Source organism: Amblyraja radiata, chromosome 15 (genome assembly GCF_010909765.2).
Source record: "Amblyraja radiata isolate CabotCenter1 chromosome 15, sAmbRad1.1.pri, whole genome shotgun sequence".
NCBI lineage: Eukaryota > Metazoa > Chordata > Chondrichthyes > Rajiformes > Rajidae > Amblyraja > Amblyraja radiata.
In genome coordinates this window covers 58,331,146-58,352,941 of record NC_045970.1, presented here as the reverse complement: position 1 = coordinate 58,352,941, position 21,796 = coordinate 58,331,146, and the positions used below count along the sequence as shown (strand labels likewise).

General features: G+C 47.3%; 2 protein-coding genes and 1 gene segment (V, D, J or C); 2 read left to right on the top strand and 1 right to left on the bottom strand.

The window, feature by feature from the left end:
• Positions 1-3,222: 3,222 nt before the first annotated feature.
• LOC116981484 lies at positions 3,223-9,108 on the top strand. Its single transcript, XM_033034534.1, has 3 exons — positions 3,223-3,597; positions 4,387-4,420; positions 8,786-9,108. Exons 1-3 carry the CDS (start codon positions 3,223-3,225, stop codon positions 9,106-9,108), a joined length of 732 nt encoding a protein of 243 aa, XP_032890425.1.
• A 1,112-nt stretch (positions 9,109-10,220) lies between these two features.
• On the bottom strand, positions 10,221-16,473 carry LOC116981483 (probable G-protein coupled receptor 139). Its single transcript, XM_033034533.1, has 3 exons — positions 16,404-16,473; positions 14,233-15,138; positions 10,221-10,279 (listed from the first exon to the last, which is right to left on the bottom strand). The coding sequence occupies exons 1-3, from the start codon at positions 16,471-16,473 to the stop codon at positions 10,221-10,223; spliced, it is 1,035 nt and encodes a 344-aa protein (XP_032890424.1).
• A 2,452-nt stretch (positions 16,474-18,925) lies between these two features.
• On the top strand, positions 18,926-20,041 carry LOC116981482. The segment is given in 3 exon segments: positions 18,926-18,968; positions 19,123-19,343; positions 19,991-20,041. Coding segments are annotated over 3 exon segments (315 nt in total).
• Positions 20,042-21,796: the final 1,755 nt, after the last annotated feature.

Sequence of the window (21,796 nt, the reverse complement as noted above, 5' to 3'; positions counted from 1 at the left end):
TAGGTGGCGGCGTTCTCTCCGAAATCGCAGCAAAGATGGCCAAAACCGGTCAAGAACAGACTTTTAGTAATATAGGTTGTGCTCTCTTTTATTCGTATGGCTGTTTGGTAACTCAAATCTCACTGTGCCAATTGGTGCATGTGACAATAAATGTAACTTGAACTTGAACTTGAACTTAATTTCTACTGTTTCTGCCTTCAAGGGCCCCACGTTTGCCTTTACTAATCTTATTCTCTTAACATACCTAAATAAGCTTTTACTGCCCTTTATATTCCTGGCGATCTTACCTTCGTACTTCATCTTGTTACCCAGTATTGACCTTTCTGTTATCTTCTGATGTCCTTTGAAAGTTTTCCCATCCTCTGGCTTCGCACCACTCTTTGCCAAGTTATACATCTTTTCTTTTCGTTTTATACGTCCCCCACTTCCTCTGTCAGCCACGGTTGCCTCTTACTCCCCTTAGAATATTTCTTCATCTTTCGAATGAAATCATCCTGCATCTTCTGCATTCTGCCCAGAAATTCCTGACATTGCTGTTCCTCCGTCATTCCTGCTAGGATCATTTTCCAGTCGGCCTTGGCCAGCTCTTTTGTCATGCCGTCATAGACCTCTTTGTTCAACTGCAACACTGACACTTCTGATTTAACCTTCTCCCTCTCAAATTGCAGATTAAAACTTATCTTATTATGGTCACTCTCTCCTAGCGGTTCATTTACCTTGAGTTCCCTTACTAAATCTGATTCATAGACACCACTTATCCAGAATTGCCTTCTCTCTGGTAGATTCCAATACAACCTGCTTTAAGAATCCATCTCAGGGGCACTCTACAAACTCCCTTTCTTGGGTTCCAGAACCAACTTCATTTTCCCAGTCTACCTGCATTTTGAAATTTCCCTAAAAACAGTGGCATTACATGTGTTATGTGCCAATTTTAACTCCTGCTCCAACTTGCACCCTATATCCGGGCCACTGTTTGGTACTTACTATTGTCGTCTATCCTTTACAATTGCAGAATTCAATCCACAGCGTCTTTACATCGTCAATCCCTCTGTCACCCCTTGCAAGGGATGCATTTCATCCCTCACTAACAGAGCTACCCCACCTCCTGTGCCCACATGCCTTGATCATATTGATTGGTGGTGCTGGCTCGAAGGGAGAATGACTTAGACTTACATCTATTTTCCATGTTTCTGTGTTTATCCATCCCTGCAGGTGACTGCATTAATTGCAATCTGCGTGTTCCCTCAAGTTCAAATTTTATTTCGTCACATACACCTTTCGGTGTAGTGAAATTCTTTTTGCCATGCAGCACATAAAAAAAAGAATACAACATAACAGTAATAGATAGTTTCAGATAGATACATCAAAACATCCCCCCTCAATGGTTCCCATTGTGGGGAAAGGCACAAAGTCCAGTCCCATCCCCATGTCCACCCATAGTCGGCGGGCCTCCTTACTCGAGACCCGCAGCTCCGCCGCCGCCGATGCCGAGCCGGCACCGCTGCCGCCGCAGCCGCTGAGCCGGTGCCGCCGCCGCTGCCGAGCCGGTGCCGCCGCCGCCGCTGAGCCGGTGCCGCCGCCGCTGCTGAGCCGGTGCCGCCGCCGACGCTGAGCCGGTGCCGCCGCCGCCGCTGAGCCGGTGCCGCCGCCGCCGCTGAGCCGGTGCCGCCGCCGCAGCTAAGCCGGTGCCGCCGCCGCCGCTGAGCCGGTGCCGCCGCCGCTGCTGAGCCGGTGCCGTCGCCGGTGCTGAGCCGGTGCCGCCGCCGCTGCTGAGCCGGTGCCGCCGCCGCCGCCGCTGAGCCGGTGCCGTCGCCGGTGCTGAGCCGGTGCCGCCGCCGCCGCTGTGCCGGTGCCGCCGCCGCCGCTGCAGAGCCGGTGCCGCCGCCGCCGCCGATGCCGCCGCCGCCGCCGATGCCGAAGCTCCAGGCGGTCCCCTCAGGAGACGCCGCTCCAGGCCCGCTGGTAGGCCGGTGGGACGGGTCGAAGCTGCAGCCCGGAGAAAAGCTGCATCTCCGACCAGGTAGGGACCCTGAAAATTAGTTTCCCCCTCCCCTCCCCCATCCCCCACACATAAAAAGCTAGAACTCCTCAAACCAAAACACTAAACTAACTAAAAATAAGAAAAAGAGACGAAAAAAACAAACAGCTGCAGGCTAGGCAGCCATTGGACGGCGCCCCTCCCTTCTCTAGACGGCGCCCCTCCCTTTCATTGACAGTCGGAATTATACCGGCACCCAGCCCGACTGTGGCCTCGCATTGATCTTTCGTCGATGTTGTAATCCGCGCTGCTGCAATTCCCACTAACTTTAGCCGTCCAGCCTCTCATGAAACAAGCAAACAGGCCTTGCACTGGCCTTGCTGCATTATTGCGGAATTGCACAGGGGAGCGGCTGCCTCTGCTGACAAAACACCTCCGCCACCCGTTCAGTTTAGTTTATTGTCACGAATACCAAGGTACAGAGAAAAACGTTTGGTGCATACTAACTATTCAGTGGAGAGAAAATACGTGGTAACAATCGAACCATTAACAGTGTACAGATACATGATAAGGGAATAGAGTTAAGTGCAAGATAAAGCCATCAGAGTCCGATAAGGTTAATCAGATGGTCAGCGATGAGGTAGATAATAGTGCAGGATTGCTCTCTCGTTGTGGCAGGATGGCTCAGTTGCCTGATAACCGCTAGGAAGAAAATCTCCCTGAATCTGGAGATGTGAGTTTGCACACTTCTATATCTTCTGCCCGATTGGAGCGAGGACTGTGCGTTCACCCTATCTACTGCCCCCATATGTTCAGCTGCCTGAATTATTCAAATTGTCTACTGAACGTCAGAGATACGTCGGAGCCACATCAGAAGTTTCACATCAGATTCTATGCCTCCAAACAAATCAGGAGGTTTAACAATCCCCGTCTCAAACTCTCCCTCTCCTCGCACATTGATCTTCAAAAATTCCCAGAACACCGCCCGCACCGAAACGAACAGCCCAGCTGAGGTTCCCGCTCAGTTCTCCGGGATAGGCTCCAGGATCTGTCGGGCGACCTGGTTTCCAGCCTCTCGTCACGTAAACCATTTATTCCCGGAGAAGGCGCTATGGGAATCCTCCTGTTTTTTGTGCTGTCACTCTGCTTACGTCGTGAGTACCGGTCCCCTATTCCCACACAGTGCGTCTTTAACATAAAACAACTCGAGTCCACTCCGACCTGAATTTCAAACACTGCCCGCGATGTATCCTTCTGCCGTGGTTCGCCTGGAATTCCCACTCATCTCTCCCTGTGTTTCATCTACAGACTCCTTCAGTCAGTCAGTGACCCAGAGCCCGAATGCGGTGACTGGAACAGAGTGTGAGTCCGTCACCATCACCTGCCTTTTCAAAGAAGGTTCCAGTGGCAGCTACGAATTTTATGTAGGACATTTCTTCAAGCAAGCACAGTCCGGTGCAGAGTGGCAACGGATCACAAAAGGTGCAAGGTTTGTTGTGTCGACCAATAAAGCGGAAAATACATTTACGTTGAAAATTCTTGGTTTGAGAGTTGAGGACATGGCCACATATTACTGTCAAGCTGAGTACAAGTGGAGAATACACAGTGATGGGCCTGCGGTTCCAGCAATACAAAAACCCTGACGGCTGATTCTAGTAGCAACGTGAAGACGCGAGGTGAATCCACCGGGTAACCCACCGTCCCGCTTTGTCCCGCCTGTCCTGCATTCTGGGTTACACCGGATGAAATGCGTGCGATTCAAACAATGGGTTTTCTCCATTTGGCGAGTGCGGTTGGATAATGCCCCCTGTACCGAATATGGTGGAAACGAACTGCCATCGAGAATGACTGACCCCTCTTCTAATGCACAACTCCAGACGGGATCCAGTTACACAAACTGCAATCTGAAAAATGCATTCGCTGAACGTTAATCACCTGCCCGCCCGTCTTACCGGGCGCCTGGGGATTTGAAAGTGACGTGAAACAACGTGTGGCTTTTTGGGATATCCACAGTGTAGGAGAGTCGAGTAAAAACTCACCCCAGTCAAGATATATATTCTTCGGTTCCGGAACCAAAATCATACGATTATTGTTCGTGACGCTGTAGTCCAGATAAATTACACAGGTATTACCACATTCCGTTAACATTCCTTAATAATTGGTTCCGTGTTTGTCAAAGCACACCTGCCTGCGTGTGGGATCACTCTGCTCTTAGCTCTGTTTCTTAGCGGGAACCGGTCGACCCGCCGAGATTTGGGGAACAAGGACAATTACTGGCTGGTCTGAAACTCCTGGAATAATTGGACAGCGATTCGAATGGTTGCCGGGCAAATCGAGGTGAGGACTGTTCTTGTACTGCGAGCATCGAGAGACGGGGCACTGTGGATCCATGGGCCACTTACTATCAGGATGGGACGGGGACTACGGTGACTGTCACTGCCGGTAAGTACCCTAAACCTCTCTTTTCCACTGCTGTTCTTGGAAATATTCAGTTCCCTTTAATATTGGATCATGAGGCATCAATTGCTTTCCAATTGAAACAGATTCTATTTATAAAGGGTTCCAGCAATTTGCTCCAGATATTACGGTACGCGTGAGTCCAATGAGAGGATATGCCGGGCTCCCCGGGAGCACAAAGTTAATCAGTTTGAAGAATAGCTACTTCCCCAAAACTATCAGGATGGGGACACCACACCGTGCTAACCACAGCTATGAAATTCTATGCAAACACAAGTAAATGCGGTCGCTGAATTCGGATTCTGAAGTCTAGATTATAAATGTCGGCTATCAATGTTCTCCTGAAATGCTGCCTGATCCGCGCAGTTAATTTGGAAAGTGGTGAAATCATTGGACAAAGTCAGCATGGATTTACGAAAGGTAAATCATGTCTGACGAATCTTATAGAATTTTTCGAGGATGTAACTAGTAGCGTGGATAGGGGAGAACCAGTGGATGTGGTGTATCTGGACTTCCAGAAGGCTTTCGACAAGGTCCCACATAAGAGATTAGTATACAAATTTAAAGCACACGGCATTGGGGGTTCAGTATTGATGTGGATAGAGAACTAGCTGGCAAACAGGAAGAAAAGAGTAGGAGTAAACAGGTCCTATTCACAATGGCGGTCAGTGACTAGTGGGGTACCGCAAGGCTCAGTGCTGGGACCCCAGCTATTTACAATATATATTAATGATCCGGATGAGGGAATTGAAGGCAAAATCTCCAAGTTGGCGGATGACACTAAGATGGGGGGCAGTGTTAGCTGTGAGGAGGATGCTAGGAGACTGCAGGGTGACTTGGATAGGCTGGGTGAGTGGGAAAATGTTTGGCAGATGCAGTATAATGTGGATAAATGTGAGGTTATCCATTTTGGTGGCAAAAACAGGAACGCAGACTATTATCTAAATGGCGGCCGATTAGGAAAAGGTGAGATGCAGCGAGACCTATGTGTCATAGTACATCAGTCATTGAAAGTAGGCATGCAGGTGCAGCAGGCAGCGAAGAAAGCGAATGTTATGTTAGCTTTCATAGCAAAAGGATTTGAGTATAGGAGTAGGATGTTCTACTGCAGTTGTACAGGGTCTTGGTGAGACCACACCTGGAGTATTGCGTACAGTTTTGGTCTCCAAATCTGAGGAAGGACATTATTGCCATAGAGGGAGTGCAGAGAAGGTTCACCAGACTGATTCCTGGGATGTCAGGACTGTCTTATGAAGAAAGACTGGATAGACTTGGTTTATACTCTCTAGAATTTAGGAGATTGAGAGGGGATCTTATAGAAACTTACAAAATTCTTAAGGGGTTGGACAGGCTAGATGCAGGAAGATTGTTCCCGATGTTGGGGAAGTCCAGGACAAGGGGTCACAGCTTCAGAATAAGGGGGAAATCCTTTAAAACCGAGATGAGAAAAACTTTTTTCACACAGAGAGTAGTGAATCTCTGGAACTCTCTGCCACAGAGGGTAGTTGAGGCCAGTTCATTGGCTATATTTAAGAGGGAGTTAGATGTGGTCCTTGTGGCTAAGGGGGTCAGAGGGTATGGAGAGAAGGCAGGTACGGGATACTGAGTTGGATGATTAGCCATGATCATATTGAATGGCGGTGCAGGCTCGAAGGGCCGAATGGCCTACTCCTGCACCTAATTTCTATGTTTCTATGTTTCTATGTTTCTATGTTAATGCTACCACCAAACCGCCGGCTTGCTCCAAAACACTATGTGAATTCACCCTCTTGGTCTACAAGTTACTGCAGCACTTTGTGTTCATAAACGTTCTATAATTGTTTGTGGTTATACAAAGGATTTGGGTATTTTGTTGATCTGGGATTGTGGCCATTAATTGATTCAATTCGTTTTTGTATTATTATGAGAGGAATGGGGTGACCGTGCGGAATCATTGGAAGAATAGATCGGGTAGATACGCGGAGTCTCTTGTGCAGAGTAGCTGAGTCGAGGACCGGCGGACGCAGGTTTAAGCTGAAGGGGAAGATTTATTTGGATTTCAGGGGTAACGTTTGCACACGGAGGGTAGTGGGTGAACAGAACAAGTTGCCAGAGTACATAGTTGAAGCTGGCACTATCCCACTGTTTAAAAATCAGTTAGACAAGTACATGGACAGGACAGGTTTGTATGGATTTGGACCAAACGCGGGCACGTGACACTAATGTAGCTGTGACATGTTGGCCGGCTTGTGCAACGTGAGGCGAAGAGCCTGTTTCCGCGTTATATCGCTCCATGACTCTATGATTCTGTTATCTGATAAAGCATATTTTATTTCTAGGCCTGTGTACATCTACAAGTAAGAATGTCACTGTTCCGTTGTCGGAACAGAATACATTTGAACACCATGGAATCGTTACTTTTGATTCTAACGGGCAATGACTGTTGGCCTTAACAGCTTTGCCCACATCCAAAACAAAGACAAAGACCATAAGGCATAGAAGCAGAGTTAGGCCATTGGCCGGTCGTAGCAATTGAAATCCGCCGTTGGAAGTGAAAACGAAAAGTGCGTGGGTGAAGACTGCGATATGTAGCAAGGCTCAATTCAGAGAAAATGGGGAAAGTATCCGAGTTTGGAGCGTGAGGACGAAATGCCGATGACAATGCTGCTCAGAGTGATCAGAATGATCAGAACTTCTCCTTCTAAAGTCCAGCGTGTGTTGGCTTGCAGTTAGCAAACGCTTCTTATGCGCGACCGAATGACCCCCCCCCCCCCAAATAATTCTCGTAAACCTCCGCTTGGCAATCTCCAAAAGCACCATATCCTTCCTCAGATACGGGACCCAAATCCGCTCGCGATATTGCAAATGTGATTACGTTTGTGCACGTCAAGTTGATTGCTTTAATCGAAACAGGGCGGACCACGTGAAGGTTGCAATCTTCCACCCCAGCCTACCCTCTATCCACACTGATACCTCATCTCTAACACCAATACTCCAATCTTAATTAGCCGCTTCGCGTCCTGCACCGTTTAGTATGCATCAGAAAATTTAATTAAGGAGCATTTCTGACTTTCCTTTGTCCATCCAGCTTGTTACGTTCACACAGCATTTCCACAGATTTGTCAGGCAAGAGAGTTTATCATGTGCTTCAATGTAACTGGAACCTCATTTTTAATAGACTCTAAAATCGTACCAATTATTGAAGTCATGCTAACCGCCTTATCATTACAACGGGCTTATAAATGTATCCGATACAATTTATGGGATTGATCCACGCCCGCTGCGTGCGAAAGCCTGGGAAACAATCTATTTCTTATTCCCAGGAAACAGAGGGAGATGGCAGGAGAGTAGATGGGCTGTGAGTGAAACTGGGCCCTCTGCAAAACATTCCACAAACTGAAATCAAACGACAGCTGGCAGAACTGTTGAAACGGTTGTCTGGAGGGGGGAATATGAACCGCAGCCAGCAAAAAGCGGGCAATCTAGATTAAAAAACAAAACTGTTCTTCAATGAAAGTGAAACGTAGAAGGACGTGGCCCGGTTAAGAAAAAAACAACTCTTAAGACATAAAGGGCAAATAATTTATCCCGGGTTGTGTAAATTGCACATAAAAGATGACCTTCCAGTTGTTGAACACAGAAGGCTGTGGAGACCAAGTCAGGGGAAAAAATAAGGCAGCGATAGATAGATTTTTGATTAGTCGAGGCGTCAGACGTTATTGTTATTGCGGAGAAGGCAGGAGAATGGTGTTCGCAGGGTGAGATAGTTCAGCCATTATTGAATGGCGTAGTAGGCTTGATGGGCCGAATGGCCTAATTATACTACTATCACATGACCTTATGACCATATGCCTTAAATGCGAAAACATCACTGTTGAACCTTGACTATATCCATGAAGGGATACACTTCATTCAAGCTGTGGGGAGAATGACCAGTTCTAATGTTTTATCGCCAAGAACCAATTACAAAATGTGAGAGAACCGACAAAGGTAATTTGGCTCAAACGCCGGATCGCGACTCTCTGCATCAGCTCCACTATTATCCTGTGCTCGCTTTGACTGTTCCCACAGCCTGGAATATTTCCAATTTCACTTTCATAATCAGAGTTTGACCTCGCGAATATTCGTCAGCGATTTTCACCACGGTGGCGCAACTGAACTAATTTAAACTAAACTAAATTAAAGTCAACGAACCTAAACGAAATTAAAACTCCACTCGTCGTAGGAACAATGACAAGATTCATAAATAACGTTTCCATACATTTTGGAAAAATGTGATGAACTACCGAAGACGGTAACCAGTTTCTGTGTTTTCACAGTCTCCAACAGTCAATGTTAAAACAATAACTATTCCCCTGTTATTTTCTGCAGATTCCATTTCCCAGAGTCCGCCTCAACAATCCTCTCTTTCTGGTGACACTGCCACCCTTAACTGCGTATATTCCGGATTCTGCTCGTACACAGTACACTGGTACCGACTGTTCCCAGGGCAGGCTCTGGAATTCCTGCTCCGAAGACACACTTCAGGAAAGCAAGATAAGGAAGAGGCTGCGGAAGGTCGTATTTCTGGTTCTCTCGATCCAGGCCAGAAAATCAGTCTGTTAACGCTGTCTGAAGTACTGCCGAGCGACGAGGCTGTGTATTACTGTGGGATGAGTCCGCGCATCGCACAGTGGCACAGCGCAGTGAGATAGCTGTACCAAAACCTCAGCGTGGCGGAATACAGGCACACAGCACTGCAGAACATCTGGGGCGCTAACCGAGAACCTTAGTGTAGTATGGATTGATTACACGTTGCGAGGGAAGGAAAGAAAGAGAAAGATTTCAAAGATAAATTATATTGGAATTTACAGAATCACAATTAGTCTGGGAAGAGTGTGTGTGTGTGTGTGTGTGTGTGTGTGTGTGTGTGTGTGTGTGTGTGTGTGTGTGTGTGTGTGTGTGTGTGTGTGTGTGTGTGAGAGAGAGAGAGAGAGAGACAGAGACAGATACGGAGACGGAGACGGAGACGGAGACGGAGACGGAGACGGAGACGGAGACGGAGACGGAGACGGAGACGGAGACGGAGACGGAGGCGGAGGCAGAGGCGGAGAGGGGGTGGTAGAGCACAACACAAACACGCACAGACTAAAACTGTTTAAACATCTCATTCATCTACATTTGCCAATTTGTATCAGTATACTTTACGAAGCAGCAGCAGACGTACCAGTATAAAGACTGATGGACTGCCCACTATTTATGTGCTGGTGGGGGTGCATAATATGCAGAAGGTGGGAGTTGCTCAGTTCCGCACTCGGGAAAAAAATCTCCCCCTTCCCTGAACGGAAACTAGCATAATTATTGTGCCTTAATCTACGTAACCCATTCTGGCCATGGAGGAGGCTCAGAACAGAGTGAGTCCCACCGCAAATTGGAGAAGCGGCATCTCATATTTCGCTTGGGTAGTTTAAACCCCAGCGGTATGAACATTGACTTCTCCAATTTCAGGTAGTCGGTGCTTTCTCCCTCCATCCCTTCCCCTGCCCCGCTCTCCCATAGCTACTGTTTCCGCCTCTTCCATTCTTCTTCCCGCCCCCCCACCCCCGCATCAGTCTGCAGAATGGTCTCGACCCGAAACGTTACCTATTCCTTCTCCCGATAGATCCACGGTCACCAGGCTCCCCCCCCCCCCCCACCCCCGCTCAACCCCGGGACATACCAGAAAACTCGAACATACTCTACCATCAGTCAATCCAGCGTGGGGATTTGCCACTCCAGAGTCAACTCCTTTAATGAAAAGGGCTCGTCAAGGAGTTCAAACACCTCTCTATCTACAGTCAGTACCCTGGTCCCACAAGACCAGCTGAGCCTCCCCGCTGAATCCATCTGCGGAGAACAGAGACCCATAAAAGGACGGAACTAGAGCTCTGATCTTATCTGGATCTTCAACAGTGGAGCCATCATCCGCGAGCAGCTCGAGGAGCTGTTTGCGGAATCCCCGCCCTTTCTCCAGAGAGAAAAAGAAAGGTGATGCCCGTTCCTGATTGTGCAGCATCTGGGCCCGCGACCTCACGTGAGCATCTCGGGATCGCTCCAGCTGCAGGTTCCTCCGTGCTTCCTTCCTCTCATGATACTCTCCCCACTCACAAGTTTCTTCACCAATCCGACCACAAGCGAGACTCTGCGTCGAGTAATTCTCTGCGCTCCGCCTTCTGGTCGAACCCGACGTGAACTCCTGACAAAAGGGACGGATGTAAGCCTTTCCCACATCCCAACACTGCCTAAGGGATGGGAAACCCCTTACTTATCGCTATTCACTTCACCCAAAACCGACTGAATGACTCCTGGAACCGGCTATCCTCCAGCAGCCGGTTATTAAAGTGCCAGAACGCGGACCCAGCTGTTGTGCGCGCTAGGATAAAGTCCACTCACACCAAACAGTGGTCCGAGCACGGCACCGGCCGCACAGAGGCCACGAGACACGAGAGGAAAGTAGACTGTTATCTGAATGGTGGCCGATTAGGAAAAGGGGAGATGCAACGAGACCTGGGTGTCACTTTACACCAGTCATTGAAAGTAGGTATGCAGGTGCAGCAGGCAGTGAAGAAAGCGAATGGTATGTTAAGCCCCTGTCTCACTTAAGAAACCTGGACGGAAACCATCCAAGGTTTCCTGGCGCCCCACCCAAGGTTCCCGTGAGGTTCCCGGAGGTTCCGGTCACTCTCGATGAGTCACCCGGGGTTTTGGTCACTTGCCTGGAAAGCCTCGACCGAAGCGTGAGCTGCATCTACTGATCAAAGATCCGACGGGATCTTTGCTGCAGACCGCACACACAAACACACAAACACACAAACACATCGCGAAGGTGGGGGCCAGGGACAGCGGTGGTGCGCTGCCTGCCCGATGAAAAATAAGGTAAACGGCTGTCACAGAGCACTGTAAGTCCTTTAGAGAGTGCGGGGGGGGGGGGGGGGGGGGGGTAGGGCGGGGGAGAAGGGGAGAGAGAAGGGGAGAGAGAAGCGGAGAGAATGGGGGGAGAAGGGGAGGGGGTGGGGTGGGGGGAGAAGTAGTGGAGACAGTTTTAAGTTTAATAATGTTATGCCCATGTCCCACTTAGAAAACCTGAACGGAAACTTCTGGTGACCTTGCGCCCACCCAAGGTATTCGTGAGGTTCCCGGAGGTTCCGCTAACTCTCCCTATTGGTGGAAAGTGGTTTCCGCGTAGTCGAGGCTTCTTATATGATCCTGCGATTATTTTTTTTTAAAACCCGGCCTCGACTCAGGCAACTTTGCTATCTCCTTCGCTGACCGGCCATTTTGATTGGCTCATTACAGTTTTCAGCAAAGATCCTGTCGGATATTTGGTTTTCAGCACCTAGAAACACAGAAACATAGACACATAGAAAATAGGTGCAGGAGTAGGCCATTCAGCACTTCGAGCCTGCACCACCATTCAATATGACCATGGCTGATCACCCAACTCAGTATCCTGTACCTGCCTTCTCTCCATACACCCTGATCCCTTTAGCCACAAGAGCCACATCGAACTCCCTCTTAAATATAGCCAATGAACTGGCCTCAACTGTGGCAGAGAATTCCAGAGATCCATCACTCTCTGTGTGAAAAATGTTTTTCTCATCTCGGTCCAAAAGGTTTCCCCCTTATCCTTAAACTGTGACCCCTTGTTCTGGAATTCCCCAACATCGGTAACAATCTTCCTGCATCTAGCCTGTCCAACCCCTTAAGAATTTTGTAAGTTTCTATAAGATCCCCCCTCAATCTAATAAACTCTGGCGAGTAGAAGCCGAGTCTATTCAGTCTTTCTTCATATGAAAGTCCTGACATCCCAGGAATCAGTCTGGTGAACCTTCTCCGTCCTCCCTCTATGGCAAGAATGTCCTTCCTCAAATTAGGAGACCAAAACTGTACGCAATACTCCAGGTGTTATCTCACCAAGACCCTGTACAACTGCAGTAGAACCTCCCTGCTCCTATCCTCAAATCCTTTTGCTGTGAATGCTAACATACCATTCGCTTTCTTCACTACCTGCTGCACCTGCATGCCTACTTTCAATGACTGGTGTACCATGACGCCCAGGTCTCGTTGCCTCTCCCCTTTTCCTAATCGGCCACCATTCAGATAACAGTCTACTTTCCTGTTATTGCCACCAAAGTGGACAACCTCACATTTATCCACATTATACTGCATCTGCCATGCATTTGCCCACTCATCCAACCTATCCAAGTCATCTTGCAACCTCCTAGCATACTCTTCACAGCTACCACTGCCCCCCAGTTTCGTGGCATCCGCACACTTGGAGATATTGATATTCAATTCCCTCGTCCAAATCATTAATATATATTGTAAATAGCTGGGGTCCCAGCCCTGAGCCTTGCGATACTAGTCACTGCCTGCCATACTGAAAAGGACCCGTTTACTCCTACTCTTTGCTTCCTGTGTGCCAGCCAGTTCTCTATCCACTTCAATACTGAACCCCCAATACCGTGTGATTTAAGTTTGTATACTAATCTCTTATGTGGGACCTTGTCGAAAGCCATCTGAAAGTCCAGATATAACACATCCACTGTTTCTCCCTTATCCACTCTACTAGTTCCATCCTCGTAAAATTATATAAGATGCGTCAGACAGGATTTACCTTTCATAAATCCGTGCTGACTTTGTCCAATGATTTCACCATTTTCCAAATGTGCTGCTATCCCATCTTTAATAACTGATTCAAGCAGTTTCCCCACTACCGATGTTAGACTAACTGGTCTGGAATTCACCGTTTTCTCTCAGGGAGTCAAGCGACATACGAGATGCTGTTCCTCCATTTTTACCTCCATTTTTTTTGCGTGGCCTCGCTCGAACAGTTGAGGAGGACAACGACAGAAAGGTTTACATGGGAATGGGAAGAGGTGTTAAAATGTTTGCCCACCGGAAGAACGTAAAGGCAAATGCGGAAATTGATTTGTTACCGTACATAGGATCATACAATCACAGGGTCATAGAGTGATACAGTGTTGTATCAGGACCTTAGGCACAACTCGCCCACACCGGCCAACAATATCCCAGATACTTGCCTGCGCTTGGTCCATATCCCTCCAAATCTCTCCTATCCATGTACCCGTCTATCTATTTCTTAAACAATGGGATAGTCCCAGCCTCGACTAGCTCCAGTGGCAGCTTGTCCCATACACCCACAACCCTTTATATGAAAATATTTCCCCACGGATTTCTATTAAATATGTTTCCCTTCTCCTTGAACCTATGCCCTCTGGAAGTCGATTCTCTGGGCAAACGACTCTGTGCATCTACCCGATATATTCATCGCATGATTTTGTATTTCTGGCTCTCCTCACCTATAGCTTTACATTCGATAGAAGTTTTCCGCATACAGGATGTATTTTAATCACGGTATCTGTATGAAACTTTGCACAATCCACATCATCCGCTGCTGAAACAGCAGATTCTCTTCAAACCGAAAACCTCGTCAATGAGCAATGGTACGGGTTTTCAATAATGAAAGGAAATCATCAAACAACACGTTGAACCTATTCAACTGACAATCTTCACTCTTTTTGAAAACAATATGTTCCAGGCATATGTATACATATTCGTGAAAACACAGACGTTGATTGATTGAACGGGGCACATGGGAATACGTACAGGAGGCGAGACTGAGCCCATGAACCTACTAAGCAGCTGGGCGTGCCCGACAGGGCAAATGGACATAAAATGTCCACACATTAAATGCTGTCTTTTCACATAAACCCTACAGCAAAGCAACGCATGAAGCCCAGCTAGTCACTCGTTTTTGTTATATTATTTTAACTTACACTTTATCGATTTAAATATCTTTCCAGTGCAAATGATCGGATAAGTTAGCACACGGAACAGCTCCTCTCTAAACTTGCTCTGGCTCACGGTGTAAATGGCCGTGTTGGTGCAGGTGTTCAGCAACTGAAGCATCAGTCCAACTCCTTCGAATTCTTCCAAAGGGTTTCCCCAGGCCTTGCGCATAAACACTTTTAAACTTCGATACGCAATGAAATGTGCAACACTTGTGGCCCAGAGCAGGATGAAGGAGCTCGAGATTGCCAGAAGTAGAACAACCGAGCGTCTGCGGTTCACCATCTCCTGGTCTTTCTTTTTCTCCCCACCGCTGATGTCTCGGAGGTTCCTGCGGACCCGACTGGCCACGGAAATACGTCTGATGGTGAGCGCGTTAAACAAAAAAATCAGGCAGAATGGAATCACCGGGGTGAACAACTGTTCGATCCAAGAGAACACCATCCATTCGGGACGTATATAAAACTCTACAGTTTTGACGCAGCCTTGCTCACCACCCTTCCCGGGATGAGAAATGTATGCGAAGGGCAAGGGTAGATTTTTGAGGCAGACGAGCGGGCACACTGTCAGGATAACAATCGACGCGGTTCTCTCGGTGCAATATTTGGTTTTCATGTTCTGAGTAGAAATCGCAACAAAGCGATCAAAGGTGAAAGCGACTGTGAACCACACAGAACAATCCACCGTGAAGGATGCCAGGTAGATTATTAGTTTGCACACTGGAGTGTAGGGCCACGAAGATTGCCACCAATAACTATCAGCAATCCGGTGAAATATCACCTCACTGAGAATCACGGAGAGGTCCGCGGTCGCCATGGCTACCGTGTAACGAGTGATGCACTTGGAGAGGCCGTACTTGCCACGGGACAGGATCACAATCGCCATCAGATTCACTGGGAAAGAATTAAAACAGAAATATAGAACATTTGCAACAGGTCAGACAATGTATCTAAAACTGAAATTAACAATCCAAATTACCGTCGATCAAATCAGAATGAAGAGGGGATCCTCCCAATATCAAATATGTGATTTCATTTTTATTACGGTAAATTCAAATGCGCAGTGTCGTTTTTATTGGTGAGACGTGAGCAACCTTTGCGTCGGGGCATTTAGTCAATCGGGGTCTGTATTAACGCGGTCTGTTTTTCCGAACATGAGGCCAAGGAAAGGGATTCAGGGAAGCGCAGCAAATATAACTACAAACACCCTTCACGAACATGGCTAACAACATAACGGGCAAGTATTTTCTGCCGAACAGCGGGCGGGCCTGTGTACTGTACCTGACAAGAAAAAGTTCTGGCTAATCTCAGTGCGCAAGCAATAACTCTGCAGGACATAGATATGCGACTCATCACCTCGAGACCCTTCTTCAGACTCCGATCGGAAGAATGTTCCCAACCCGTTACGTAGACTGCGTCGGTCCTCCAGAGACGCTGCAAGACTGGTTGAGTTAACCAGTTCCTTGTTGTCACTGCTCGATCGCAGCACTTGTAGTTTATTTTATCTGTGCTCCGTTTTTGTGGAGCACGTTGTACGTACGACCTTCAAACCTGTCTCTGCGAAATTATCCCTATGAGAATTTAGGAGTGATGCAGAAAATGCAGTGCCAAATTACTGGACGGGGTGTATTTCCCGTTCTGCCGAGTGCAGTACGCACAGTGGAACAGAAACTGCCACTCACAGCGAGGACAAATTTCGCTTCACCTACCGGCAATGATTTCAGTAAAAAGCCGCGAAGCTACATTCCTGCCAACGTCAATGAGCGGCATCCATCACATACACCAACGCGCTTCCTCGCTCCTAAGATGTACATTGCTTAGTTGTTTTTAGTTTAGGAATACAGGCGAAAACTCGAACACAGCCCACTTAATCCGCACCGATCGCGCACACTAACACGAGCCGACACACACCAGGGACAATTTATTTTAATTTTATGGAGCGTGGGAGGTAACCGAAGATCTCGTTGAAAACCTAAAAGGTTACGGGGACAAGGTACAAACTCCGCACAGACATCCGCTGTAAGACAGTTGGTCTAGCGCTGCGCCACCGTGCAGCCCTAACGCCTGCTAGTTATTCGGTATGTTTTCTTAACCTTTAATATTCTGCGCTTTTAAAACAGTCTTTGTTAGTTCCATGAGATGTACCGACAATTACCTACCAGGTATACCGATTACTGCCAGAATCGGGTAATACACATTTTCTATATACGCGATCTCGTCATAATGCATTTTAATGCGACGGTCCAGGCGATCACTCCTTGTGCTGCCGCTCAGCGGTTGTCAGCGAAACAAACAAATATCTGGCATATTTATAATGTAGACAAAGGGAAAAACAGGCAACTAGATTACATCCCTGTGGACATTACTTACACACTTTTGAACAAACATCTACTGTTTTCCATGTAATACTCAGATTCACCTTATTCTTAAACAGTGGCCCCTGGTTCTGGACTCCCCCAACTTCGGGAACATGACTCATGCCTCTTGCTTGTCCAAAGCTTTAATAATCTTATATGTTTCAATAAGATCCCCTCTCATTCTTCTGAATTACAGAATATGCAAACCCAGCCGCCCCATTCTCTCAGCATATGACAACCTAGAAATTAACCACGTGAACCTATGCTGCATTCCCACAAGATCAAGAATATTGGACCGGCTAGATGCAGGAAAAATGTTCAGGATATTGAGAGAGTCCAGAAACAGAGGTCCCAGTTTACGAATAAGTGGTAGGCCATTTAGAAACATAGGAATAATTTAGAAGATTGAGCGGGGATCTTATAGAAACTTACAAAATTCTTAAGGGATTGGACAGGCTAGATGCAGGATGATTGTTCCCGATGTTGGGGAGGTCCAGAACAAGGGGTCACAGTTTAAGGTTAAGGGGGAAATCTATTAGGACCGAGATGAGAAAAACATTTTTCACACAGAGAGTGGTGAACCTGTGGAATTCTCTACCACAGAAGGTAGTTGAGGACAGTTCATTGGCTATATTTAAGAGGGAGTTAGATGTGGACCTTGTGGCTAAAGGTATCAGGGAGTATGGAGAGAAGGCAGGTACATGATACTGAGTTGGATGATCAGCCATGATCATATTGAATGGCGGTGTTGGATCGCAGGGCCGAATGGCCTACTACTGCACCTATTTTCTATGTTTCTATGTTTCTAGTAGAAAATTTGATGCAGGATGAGGCCATTCTGTCCTGCGAGCCAGCGCCACCATTCAATGTCGTCATGGCTGATCATCTAAAATCAGTACCTCGTTCCTGTTTTTACCCCATATCCCTTGATTCCTTTAGTCCCAAGAGCTAAATCTAACTCTCTCTTGAAACATCCAGTAAATATTCTGTGCCAGAGAATTCCACAGATTTACAACTCTCTGGGTGAAAGATATTTGCCCTCATCTCAGTCCTAAATGGCCTATCCTTATTCTTAAACTGTGAATCCTTATTCTGGACTCCACCAACATCGGGAACATGTTTCCTGCATCTAGCCTATCCAACCCTTTAAGAATATTATATGTTTCTATAAAATCCCCCCTCGTCCTTCAAAATGCTAGTGAATACAAGCCCTCTCAACCTATTCATTCGTCATATGACAATCTCGCCATCGCGGGAATTAACCTGGAGAACCGATGCTGCAATAGCAATCATGTCCTTCCACAAATTAGGAGACCAAAATCGCTCACAAAGGCGGTCTCACAAGGGCCCAAGACAACTTAGGACTGAGATGAGGAAAATCTGTTGCATCCAGAGAGTTGTGAATCTGTGGAATGCTCTACCACAGAGGCAGTAGAGGAAAATTCACTGGAAGATTTCACGAGAGAGTTAGATTTAGCTCTTTGAGGCTAAAGGAGACAAGGGATATGGGGAAAAAGCAGGAACGGGGTACTGATTCTAAATAGAAACATCAAAACATAGAAGATAGGTGCACGAGGAGGCTATATGGCCCTTCGAGTCAGCACCCCCATGCATATTGATCATGGCTGCTCATCCACTATCAGTAACACGTGCCTGACTTGTCCTCATTCCTCTTGATTCACCCAGCCCCAAGAGCTCTATCTCTTTTAATTTCATTCAGTGAATTGGCCTCCATTGCCTTCTGTGATAGAGATTTCCACAAATTCACAACTCTCCGGGTGAAAAAGATTTTTCTCAGTTTTAAATGATCTCCCCTTTACTCTTAGTCTGTGCATCTGGTCCAGGACCCCGCCAGCATTTGGAACATCGTTCCTGCATCTAGCTTGACCAGTCCTTTTATAATTGTTTCTGTTTCTGCAAGATACCCTCTCATCCTTCTAAATTCCAGTGAATACATAGAAACATAGAAACATAGAAAATAGGACTGTGCGTCCACCCTATCTACTCCCCTCATTGTTCAGCTGCCTGAATGGTTCAGATGGTCAACTGAACGTCAGAGAAACGTCAGAGCCACATCAGTAGTTTCACATCAGCTTCTAGGCCACCAAACAAAGCAGCAGGTTTAAGGATCCCCTTCTCAAACTCTCTGTCTCCTCGCACATCGATTGGGATTTTTTCAAACGTTACCAGAACACCTCACGCACCTAAACGAACAGGCCATCTGAGGTTCCCGCTCAGTTCTCCGGGATAGGCTGCAGGATGTGTCTGGCGACCTGGTTTCCAGCCTCTCGTCACGTGAACCATTTACTCCCGGAGAAGGCGCGATGGGAATCCTCCCGTTTTTTGTGCTGTCACTCTGTTTATGCCGTGAGTACCGGTCCGCTACTCCCACACAGTGCGGCTTTAACATAAAACAACTCGAGTCCACTCCGACCTGAATTTCAAACACTGCCCGCGATGTATCCTTCTGCCGTGGTTCGCCTGGAATTCCCACTCACCTCTCCCTGTGTTTAATCTACAGACTCCGTCAGTCAGTCAGTGACACAGAGCCCGAATGCGGTGACTGGAAAAGAGTGTGAGTCCGTCACCATCACCTGCCTTTTCAAAGAAGGTTCCAGTGGCAGCTACGTATTTAATGTAGGACTTTTCTTCAAGCAAGCACAACCCGGTGCTAAACGGCAGCGGATCACAACAGGTGGACGGTTTGTTGTGTCGTCCAATAAAGCGGAAAAGACCTTTACGGTGAAAATTATTCGTTTGAGAGTTGAGGATATGGCCACATATTACTGTCAAGCTGAGTATAGGTGGAGAACACACAGTGATGGGCCTGCGGTTCCAGCAATACACAAAACCTGACGGCAGATTCTAGTAGCAACGTGAAGATGCGATGTGAATCCACCTGGTAACCCACGGGCCCGCTTTGTCCCGCCCGACCTGCATTCTGGGTTGCACCGGATGAAATGCGTGCGAGTCAAACAATGGGGGTTCTCTATTCGGCGAGTGCGGCTGGATAATGCCCCCTTTACCAAAAATGGTGTCAACGAACTGCCATCGAGAATGACTGACCACTCTTCTGATGCACAACTCCAGACGGGATCCAGTTACACAAACTGCAATCTGAAAGATGCATTCGCTGAACGTTAATCTCCTGCCCGCCCGTCTCGCCGGGCGCCTGGGGATTTGAAAGTGACGTGAAACAACGTGTGGCAGCGGGATATCCACAGTGTAGGAGAGTCGAGTAAAAACTCACCCCATTCAAGATATATATCCTTGGGTTCCGGAACCAAAATAAAACGATTATTGTTCGTGACGCTGTAGTCCAGATAAATTACACAGGGATTACCACATTCCGTTAATATTCCTGAATAATTGGTTTGTGTTTGTTAAAGCACACCAGCCTGCGTGTTGGAGATCACTCTGCTCTTAGCTATGTTTCTTAGCGGGAACCGGTCGACCCACCGATGATTGGGAAGCAAGGATAGTTACTGGTTTGTCTGAAACTCCTGGAATAATTGGACCGCGATTCTAATGGTTGCCGGGCAAATCGCGGTGAGCACGTTTCTTGTACCGCGAGCATCGACAGACGGGGCACTGTGGCTGGGCTTCATGGAGCACTTACTATCAGGATGGGAAATGGAACTACGGTGGCTGTCGCAGCCGGTAAGTACCCTAAACCTCTCTTATCCACTGCTTTTCTTGGAAATATTCAGTTCCCTTTTATATTGGATCATGAGGCATCAATTGCTTTCCAATTGAAACAGATCATATTTATAAAGGGTTCCGGCAACTTGCTCCAGATGTTACGGTACGCGTGAGTCCAATGAGAGGATATGTCGGGTTCCCCGGGAGCACAACGTGAATCAGGTTGAAGATTAGCTACTTCCCAAAAACCATCATGATCGGGAACACCACACCGTGCTAACCACAGCTATGAATTTCTATGCAGACACAAGTAATGCGGACGCTGACATCGGATTCTGAAGTCTAGATACCAAATGTCGGCTATCAATGTTCTCCTGAAATGCTGCCTGACCCGCGCAGTTAGTGCTACCATCAAACCGCCGGCTTGCTCCAAAACACTATGCCAATTCACCCACTTGGTCTACAAGTTACTGCATCCCATTGTGTTCATAAACTTTTCAGAATTGTCTCTGGTTATACCAATGATTTGTTTTTTTGTTGTTGCTCGAGGATCGTGCCCATTAAATTATTGAGTTAGATTGTGTATCATACATTAGGAGAGGAATGGACTGATCGTACGGAAGTGTATAAAATCAAGGGAAGAATAGATCGGGTAGAAACGCAGAGTCTCTTGTGCAGAGTAGGTGAGTTGAGGAACGGAGGACACAGGTTTGAGCTGAAGGGGAAGATTTAATAGGATTTGAGGGGCACCATAGAAACATAGAAATATAGAATATAGGTCCAGGAGTAGGCCATTCGGCCCTTTGAGCCTGCACCGCCATTCAATTTCATCATGACTGCTCATCCAACCCAGTATCCTGTACCTGCCTTCTCTCCATACCCCATCCATAACGTTTTCACGCGGAGGGTAGTGGGTGTACAGAGCAAGTTGCCATAGCACATAGTTGAAGCTGGCACTATCCCACTGTTTAATACTCAGTTAGACAAGTACATGGACAGGCCAGGTTTGTATGGATTTGGACCAAACGCGGGCAGGTGGCACTAATGTAGCTGTGACATTCTTGGGCAACGTGAGCCGAAGAGCCTGTTTCCGCGTTATATCGCTCCATGACTCTATGACTCTGTTATCTGATAAAGCATGTTGCATTTCTAGGCCTGTGTGAATCTACAAGTAAGAATGTCACTGTTCCGTTGTCGGAACAGAATACATTTGAACACCCTGGAATCGTTAATTTTGTTTCTAACGAGCAATGACTGTTGGCCTTAACAGCTATGCCCACATCCAAAACAAAGACAAATACCATAAGGCATAGAAGCAGAGTTAGGCCATTGGCCGGTCGTGGAAATTGAAATCCGCCGTTGGAAGTGAAAACGAGAAGTGCGTGGATGAAGACTGCGATATGTAGCAAGGCTTAATTCAGAGAAAAGTGGGAAAGTATCCGAGTTTGGAGCATGAGAACGAAATGCCGATGTCAATGTTGCTCAAATCTCAATCAGAGTGATCAGAGTGATCAGAACTTATCCTTCTCAAGTCCAGCGTGTGTAGGCTTGGA

What these genes read in the sequence shown, in the direction of transcription:
- LOC116981483 (XM_033034533.1), bottom strand. Translation starts at nt 16,473, where the DNA reads ATGCATTATGACGAGATCGCGTATATAGAAAATGTGTATTACCCGATT. An exon ending in GGCAGTAATCGGTATACCTG is followed by an intron (nt 15,139 to 16,403) that starts GTAGGTAATTGT and finishes ATTCTTTCCCAG; the next exon opens with TGAATCTGATGGCGATTGTG. An exon ending in GATATTTAAATCGATAAAGT is followed by an intron (nt 10,280 to 14,232) that starts GTAAGTTAAAAT and finishes TGTTCTCCGCAG; the next exon opens with ATGGATTCAGCGGGGAGGCT.
- LOC116981484 (XM_033034534.1), top strand. Translation starts at nt 3,223, where the DNA reads ATGTATCCTTCTGCCGTGGTTCGCCTGGAATTCCCACTCATCTCTCCC. An exon ending in TACACAGTGATGGGCCTGCG is followed by an intron (nt 3,598 to 4,386) that starts GTTCCAGCAATA and finishes ACTTACTATCAG; the next exon opens with GATGGGACGGGGACTACGGT. An exon ending in TACGGTGACTGTCACTGCCG is followed by an intron (nt 4,421 to 8,785) that starts GTAAGTACCCTA and finishes TATTTTCTGCAG; the next exon opens with ATTCCATTTCCCAGAGTCCG.